This window comes from Megascapheus bottae, chromosome 19 (genome assembly GCF_031878675.1).
Source record: "Megascapheus bottae isolate mThoBot1 chromosome 19, mThoBot2.hap1, whole genome shotgun sequence".
In the NCBI taxonomy this organism is placed as follows: Eukaryota; Metazoa; Chordata; class Mammalia; order Rodentia; family Geomyidae; genus Megascapheus; species Megascapheus bottae.
In genome coordinates, this window is record NC_143527.1 from 8,752,989 (window position 1) to 8,761,531 (window position 8,543).

At 45.0% G+C, this 8,543-nt stretch overlaps 1 protein-coding gene across 1 annotated transcript in view; it reads left to right on the forward strand.

The window, feature by feature from the left end:
* Window positions 1-5,885, forward strand: part of Bcl2 (BCL2 apoptosis regulator) — a 161,056-nt gene extending 155,171 nt beyond the window's left edge. Inside the window, exon 2 of the mRNA XM_090352990.1 lies at window positions 2,959-5,885. Within this exon, the coding sequence (XP_090209116.1) occupies window positions 2,959-3,093 (135 nt within the window). The 3' untranslated portion in view covers window positions 3,094-5,885. The remainder of the gene's footprint in view (window positions 1-2,958) is intronic.
* The last annotated feature ends 2,658 nt before the right edge of the window (window positions 5,886-8,543 follow it).

Genomic DNA, 8,543 nt, shown 5'->3' on the forward strand with positions numbered 1-8,543 from the left:
GCTTGAGGTGACTCATGATAATCTTCACCACCTCTCATTTATGGGGAAATTAAATAAGGCCCAGAGCTGGGCCTGGGGACTTTGCTCAAGGCTATAAACTCATAAACTAAACCAAAGCTGAGGGCTCACCCAGACCCCTCTACAATGTATGCCCTACTTGGACTTATTGGGGCCACTGTACCTGGTGAGCACTTTTGGGGGGGGGGGCAAGAGAGACTGATGCTATTTTTCCTCCTACTGCACACGGGAAGTAGTTCATGGAATTTACCAGGAGCGCTGTTGCCAGTGTGTGGGAATGAGGCTGTGAGAGGAATTCTCCAGCTGCATAAGGCAGTGGTGTCTTGACAGGTATTCCTTTGTCCCCCTTCGGACTGTACTGTAGCTGAGGTGAATCTGGAGTCTGACCCTGCACCATCTACTTCCCAGGGGGGGTCCAGGACCAGGGAGGTCATTGGAAGACTGTCATTCATTTCAGGCTTTTGCTCCAGTAAACTCCTTTGGTGACTAAAGGCCTTCAGGGCCCAGCTTTGACCCTCTCCAAGCCAATCCTAACGCTAGCGAGCAGGCAGCATGTCTGCTTCAGCCTCTCCTGGCAGAGGGAATGCAGAGCAAAGGACCCTCAACGTCTGCAGCTGGGTCAGTGAGCCTGGGTGACTGACGCAGGAGACAGACTCTCCTACAGGCAGACACGCTGCGTCTGCCAGCCTGGTGGTTCCTCATTGTGGAGACAGAGGGTCACAGTCAGCCATGTCCTGAGAGCACTAAGTATGTATTCATTTTATGTTCACGGGTTGGGTTTTCTAGAATTTTTAGAATTTTGAAGCCTTATTTTTTTTCTGGGTCAGTGCTGGGCTTGAACTCAGGTCCTAGGCACTATCCTTGAGCTTTTTCAGCTCCAGGCTGTAATCTACCACTTGAGTCTCAGCTCCTCTTCCAGCTTTTTGGTGGTTAATTGGAGATATGAATCCCACAGACTCTCCTGCCTGGGCTGGCTTAGAGCCATGATCCTCAGATCTCAGCCTCCTTTGTAGCTAGAATTACTAGCATGAGTCACTGGTTCCTCACTAGATGCTTTTAGCAAAGTTATTTTAAAAAGAAGAGATCCCTTGCGCCCTCTTCTGGTAAAAGTTCATCTAGGCCTAGATGCCATTTGGCAAAAGGTTGCTTGTCTGGACCAGTGAATCAACTCAGTGTTGATGTGAGCAGACTGCTGACAAGGAGCAATCAATGGTCTGTTCCTCTGTGGTCCACAGTCGGGGTCACTTTTATCCCAGGATTTCTCCGCCAGGACCCCCAGTGCAAAAGACTGGAAGTTTCCTTGTGTATTGTAGGGTGGTGATCAGTGTCTCTGGTCTCTGCCACTAGATGCCCTCCCTCCCCTTCCCTCCTCCCCTAGACCCCAAGCCATAAGGACCAGTGTTTCTGCACATTATTAAATATCCCTAGGGAACAAGATGGCCCCCGTGTGAAGAGTTTTGCCCGCTTTGTAAAAGATGGCAGCCATCCCCGGAAAGCCACGAGTAAATGGCTCAGCACAACCCTTTCTGATTATGGGGCTCCATGTCAATTAGTGGTCAACTGAGTTCTACTTTATTTCAGAAATCAATAGAACAAGTCGACAAACATCATAGTAGTGTTTATAATAACTAAGCCTGAAACACCCTAAGTAAGACATTTGTTAAAACATAAATACACATAAACATATGTATCGGTGGATGATAGCATGCTATCACTCGTGAAAAAGAACTGAATGTGAGAAGTTCCCCTAAGCCCACTTCTAGACTCCCAAGGGTATTACATGTACAAAGAATAATTTCAAATAGATAAATATGCATTCATGTGAAGTATTGGACCAAATTCTACTCAGTGACTGAATTCAGAAGCAGGCCCAGAGATAAAGACACACCTGCTCTCTCTACTGTCATATAAGCCCACATAGACCGAAACACTGAGCGTGGTTAACAATCCACTCCACACAGCACCAGGGCAGTGCCCTAAGGCACGGCACGTTACTAGTTCCTGAATAAAACTTGAGAGTATTTTCATTCACACTTTCTGGGAGTACGCTGGCAGTAGATACCTTGTTTCCCTCTCTAGATGTAAGTCACATCAAGTGAAAGGAATTCATATACTGATTTATGTATCCCAATAATCTCTCAGAGAATGGTCCACATACTCTCAGAGTGCAATTCTCCCAGCATCTAGAACACGGCCACTTAGTGATGTCTTCCATCCGAGTCAACCCAGAACTTTGCTACGAAGCATCACTCACCCAATGGCAGAGGCAGTAACAAGAACGTACAACAGAGGGCTCATCTTCCATCAAGGGCCATGCACCCAGTGACAGGGCACCAGCTACCTGCAGGCCTCACAATTTGAGTTCCAGGCCTGGTTGAGATCACCCAGTGTTCCCACAAGGAAGCTGTGAGAAATGATAGACCCTGTTGTGCATCTCGGTGGCCCCACACCTCTTGGATCAGGCCAAGTCTCTCCCAGAGTTGCTTCTGCTAAGCATGGGCACCAACAGAGTACAGAGTACTGCTCTGTCATGGGGTTCTAGTAAGCACTCGATAACGAAGCACGGTAGTCTTTGCTTTTTTGTGGGTTACTATTTTTAATGAGTGGCTAGGTAAACTTGCAAGAGCTCCGTTGTCTTCTAGTTGCCTTTGCTGTTTGATTTTTCATCTGAGCACTTACCTCTTTGATCCCCTCCTCATGGCATTCATTTTCCGTGAATCTGTCCACCTCTATTAGACAGCATACTGTTTTATGTACTGCCTTATCACTGGAGGGCCTGCTCTGGAAATGGCTTTCCGGTAACTCGTCCCTGAATGAGTGCAAAAAGTGTCTCAAAGAGCCTGCTTCCTTTCCTCTGTCTCACTTCCAAGCAGCCCCAGGCCTCTGGCCAGGCGTGTCTCATCTCCACCTCCTCACACTCATCTTCCTCTCCCCCTACAGGATGCCTTTGTGGAGCTGTATGGCCCTGGTGTGCGCCCCCTGTTTGACTTCTCCTGGCTGTCTCTGAAGACTCTGCTCAGCCTGGCGCTGGTGGGAGCCTGCGTTACTCTGGGTGCCTACCTGGGGCACAAGTGACGGCCCCGGGCCTTCTCCAAACCAGTATGCAAAAGGTTCACTAAAGCAGTAGAAATAATATGCATTGTCAGTGACTTGACACGAAGGTGTGGTCTCTTTAAAAAGAAAGCAAATCACAGAATACACACACACACACACACACACACACACACACACACACACACACACACTCACACTCACACACGTACACACATACACATAGCTTTCAGGCAAAACATTGAATCAGCTATTTACTGCCAAAGGAAAATAACATTTATTTTTTACATTACTGAGAAGAAAGAGGTTTATTTATTTAAGACAGTCCCATTGAAACTCCCATGCTTTTGGAAACCCTATCGCTGACTGCCTGGCACCATGGTGTGTGCCTCCACCAGCTGGCCTGGGCCATGCCAGGCGACTTGGGAACGCAGGTGCATCTGCTGGCCGTGCTGACACACCATCTGAAGAGCAAAGAGGTGGTGGAAGCCTTGACTGTGAAGAAGCCCAGCTCTGGCTCCTCCAGGAGCGGCAGAGGTGAGGTGGAGGAAGACATATTCTCCTGGCTGGCACTCCCTGGCCCTGGCGCTGAGCTGTGGCCAGAAGGGTTCTCAGATGGGGCAGCCATTCTTCCCTGAAGAACGGGCACTTCGCCTATGACGGGCACAGTACTCAGCCCCTGACCGGACTCACACCGGGAACTTCGGATGGATGGGGTACCCTGAGACTTCCCCACCGTCGGACAGCGAAGGGAAAAAGCCCCTTAAACCATAGGAAAGTATTTTTTTAAGCTACCAATTGTGCCCAGAAGCATTTTAGCAGTTTATATACGCTATCATCCAGTACCTTAATCCCTGATTGTGTATATTCCTATATTTTGCATATGGCCCCTGTCCCTCCACTACTCGTTCTGTTTGCATAGGAAACAGAAGCCTCTGGTTTGGAGGAAGTGGGATGTGGTGGTGACTTCTTCACCATCAGAGCATCGGGCGGCCACAAGTGCCTGCGTTGTAGGAGCCTCACATCTGCAGAAACAGCCGGGAGGCCTGTCCTCATCAGCCTCCAGGAGCCTTCCCACAGAGCAGTGTGGTCTCCAAATGGCTGGAAGCTGAGCGAGCTCAGAGTTCCACTGTCAAGAAAGAGCAATAGGGGGTGTTGAGCCTGTGGCCTGCAGGCCCCCAGGCGGGCCTGCTCGCACAGGAATGTGGTGGCCTGAAATACAAGTCTTCTGAAGACATTCGCCACTGGAGGGAGGGAAGCGGGCTCTGGGCCTTGCCTTTCCCAGCAGAGGGACATGGTGAGGGCCCAGAAGCTGAGGTCAGCAAGGGCTATGAGGGAAGGAAGGGGCTTGGCCCATTAGGCCTCTGCTCCTGCGTGTCGGCAACCCTCAGCCTCTCTGGTGGCTTCAGGGAGGGCTTTAGATGACCTTGGGTGGTGGTCACGCATCCTAAAGGAAGTGTTGAAGTGTCATGGAATAAGTGACCTATGTCTACGGAATTACATGGAAAACATTGTCTTGTCATTGTAGTTGGCTTTATTTGAAAACCTGATAGAGGAAGAGAGTCGGGGTGGGGTGGGGGTGGGGAAGTCCCAGGTATGGAACGTGGGACTAAGATGTTCATCCTGGAGCATCACAAAAATAAGGTAATAATAATTATAATGGTGGAAAGTTGTAGAGGAGTAGCAAAAGAAGTGAAACCTCTGGCTACTAAACTAGAAAAAAGAAATTCAAGTTTAGAACCAGCCTGGAGATATATGTGGAAGAACTTCGTGGCATTATCACATTATATACCATTTATCTGTATTAACTTTGGAATGTACTATGTTCAATGTTTAATGCTGTGGTTGATATTTCAGAAGCTGCTTTTTAAAAAAAATACATGCATCTCAGCAGTTTTTTAAGTATATTTAGTTGTAGCTTCTACCTTATTTGTTAGAAAAAATGTTAATTTTCTATCAGAGATGTTTGTGTCCTGATTCTTCAGAAGCATTGTTTAAAAGGTGGAGTCAGCCCTAAGTCTCAGCAACCTGAACAACCTCCATGTCTCTGCCCACTGAAGCTCTCTCTCTTAACCCGTGCTGCCCTTTGGATGTACACTCCTGTGTCCACAAGACTGCTCATTGTCTGGTATCCATTGTTCCTTTGACCTTGTTTTTTTGACAGTTCACTTGTCCCTGGGCTATTCAGCATTTAACTCATGTTTCCTAGGATGACATGCACGTTTAGCTCAACCCGCAGGGTTCATTCTGTTGGAAATTCAGATGGGAAATAATAGCCAAAGGACAAAAATCTGGCCAAAATGGTGGGACCTGCCCAGAATTGCTTCATGTGGCTCATTTCAGCATAGATGCACCCAGAACCCTCCTTCCATAGTGCCATCCCCAGGGGCTTTCTTCTCCAGCCCTTCCTGGAGTTGAAGGGTTCCCTGGAAGGCAGAAAACCCCGCAGTAGAGGAGCCACAGAACCCTGGCGGGCCTCAGGGAACGGGATGATCAGACCTTCCCACGATTGTGATTATTTTAAGCAAGTCATTATTTTCTGAAAGGTTTACACACTCAACGTGACAGATAGAGACTCTCAAACCTTGTGCTGCTATCCTGCAAAGATCGTTTTCATGGTGTTGGGTTGCAGTACATGGCAAGTGGCAAGATCCGCCAAGCTGCTTTCAGAGTAACAATGAAGAACACAGACTTCTCAATCTCTCTCTCTTTTTTTAATATAAAGCTCATTTTGGTTTTGTTGTTGTTGTTGTCTGTTGTTCAAACTGGGATTTGCAGAGTATTTGAAAAATGTAAATATAAATATATATATATATATATATTAAAAAAAGTCATGGGGCCTAAATTCTGGCTGATTTCCTTTGGGAGTTTTGTTGTCTGATTTGAAGGGTGACAGCGGCCAGCCTCCTGACCCCAGGACTGTACAGTATTGTGCCTGGCCTTGCTCTAAGAGTAGTTGAGGTTGCATTTTTTCTTCTTGTTAAACATGGTAGAAGCAATGAATGTATATATGGAAAAGTCTCAACTAGTCCATTTTTTTTCTTTCTCTTTTTGATGCTGTCTCAGTGATTTTTGCAATCAGGCATCAGAGAACCATCCTGGAGAATTTCGTGTTGAGAGGGGACTCATGCCTGATTGTCAGATCCTCTTAATCCTTTGGAATCTTCTCCACGTTGGCAAGGTCAGAAGAGAACAGAACACATATGCTCCTCCACACGGCACCCATTGCTCTTAATCGAGCTCTCAGGAAGAAAAACATTCCAGGAATTCCCTGGGTCCCTGAAGCCTCACTGCCTGGGTACTCCAAAAGAGGAGAGGCAACAGCTGGCAGGTTCTGTACAGTCATTCATGAACCCCCTCCCAAGGGTTTGTAAGAGCTAGCTGACAGTGCTTATGGGTATAAAATTTGAGTTAAGATTACATTTAGAATTAAGGACATCAAAAACCCAACATTGCCTGCTCAGGTCACTTGTCTCTGCCTGTTCAAGTATGGCCATCATAGGTGACTTTTATTTTGCTGGTAAATGCCTGTTGCTTATACCTGAAGACTTAGATCTGGTGTGGGGGAGGGGTCAGGGCCAAGAACCATTACAAATCAGATAGTAATGACCAGAATTAGATGTACATTATTGGGGCAGTCCCAGTACATCTCTAGCTCTCACATAAGAACCTATCAAATGGACAAAACTGCAGATAATCTCAATTTGGCATTAAGCTAAACCAATTCATAAATGTGAACTTCAAGTCTAACTCCAGTTGTACTTCGAGCAGTAGCTGTTTATACTTTCTTATCACTTATAGTTAGAAATGTATACCTACTCTATCAGGAAAAAAAAAAACAGGAAAGGGCTTGAAATATAAACCAGCCTAAGGAAATTAGGGAGTCAGTGGAAATTCTATTCTGATCTTATTCTGTGGTATCTGTTGCAGCCCAAACAAATGTGGTTATACACTTTAAGAAATACAATTCCACATTGTCAGGCTTATGAATGTTCTAATCAGATCTGTATTGTAACTCAGTTTGGATCTCTCAAGGATTTTTTTTAGAATTATTATTACTGTGAGACAAAGGATATTTGTTGTGAAGGGAGAAGAAAATGAGCAAAATGTTCTCTAGATTGGACCAATGAGTGGTTTTCAGAAAACCCAGAGCTCTAGGGTATGCAGGCTTTTTATTGGGTCACCATGATGTTCTCATGAAGACCACTAAACACCAAGAGAAAACCATTTTTTAGTTCTGTGGTACATTGAGAGTCCAGAGCTACTGGCCTAATTCAAAGTCTAACTTAGTAGAAACAGGCAATATTATGTTAGGATGTGTCCTAATGGATGTAAACAATAAAATTGCCATTTTAACCAAAAGGCTATTTAATGACAATCTTCTAGTTGGTAGGAACATCTGTTTCTAAATGTTAATTATCCACACACACACACATACACACAAAAAAATTAAATTAACGTTGTAAAGTAGTATTGGGTAAATGATCATAGGAGTCCTTTAGTCTTACCCAACAAATCATCCTGTCCTACATCTTTGGACAGCCATGAAATAGGCGTCTCCCTGAGCACAAAGAAAACCAGATGAGGATGAATAGTTCTGAACCGATTCATCTTGACTGCCCTAGAAAAATAACAAAGCCAGTATTCTATGGTTGTTTGTATCCCCAAAGTAAGTACAGAAGAAAAAAAGCACTTCCAGAAGGTGGAGAGCCCAGCTCATCACAAGTGCTGGTTCCAAGACAGCAGTACTGCTTCTCAGCAGCGGCATACATCCTGTCACTTTTTGGAAATCTGTACTGGGCCTCCAGGTAGCTCATTTCATTAAATTCTCCGTCCAGGGTAGCATTCAAAGGATTGATGGCTGATTAAATTGGGGGGAAGGGGCTTTCCTATGGTAGTTGTGGGCTTTTTTTTTCCTAATAGTACCAGTTTTCAACCAACTTTTGTTTTTGTTTAGAGTTGCTGGAGGTGTTTTTTTGTTTTAAATAGATGTACAATAAATATTTTGTATTGAAAGACTTTGTCATCAAGATTTTAATAAATTTACCTTCCACAGGCTGCTTTTAAGATTGACGCTTTTTTTTAGGGTGGCTGATATCCACAACACTGTACATACAAAAAATATAGAGAGAGATGCTAAGCATACTTTACATAGTTAAGTAAAGTAAGTCTTCAGTTAGCAACCATTAAACATAATGGCACTTTGTTTGTATTGTTGGAAAATGTCACATCGCCATTAAACTTGTCTGTCCAGTTAATTTTGTGAAGAAAAATAAAGTACAGTGTGAGATACTGCTTGTGCCCTGGAATTGTTTATAATGTGTTCCCATAGTTTTTCATCATCAAACAAGATTTTGGAAAGCCCTCTAAACAGCAGAACCATCCAGAACCCAACTCTAATGAAGCCCACACACACCAAAAGAATCAGCTCAGCAGCAAGCCTGCTGTGGAAGGAACCCTTTTTGCTTCTTGAT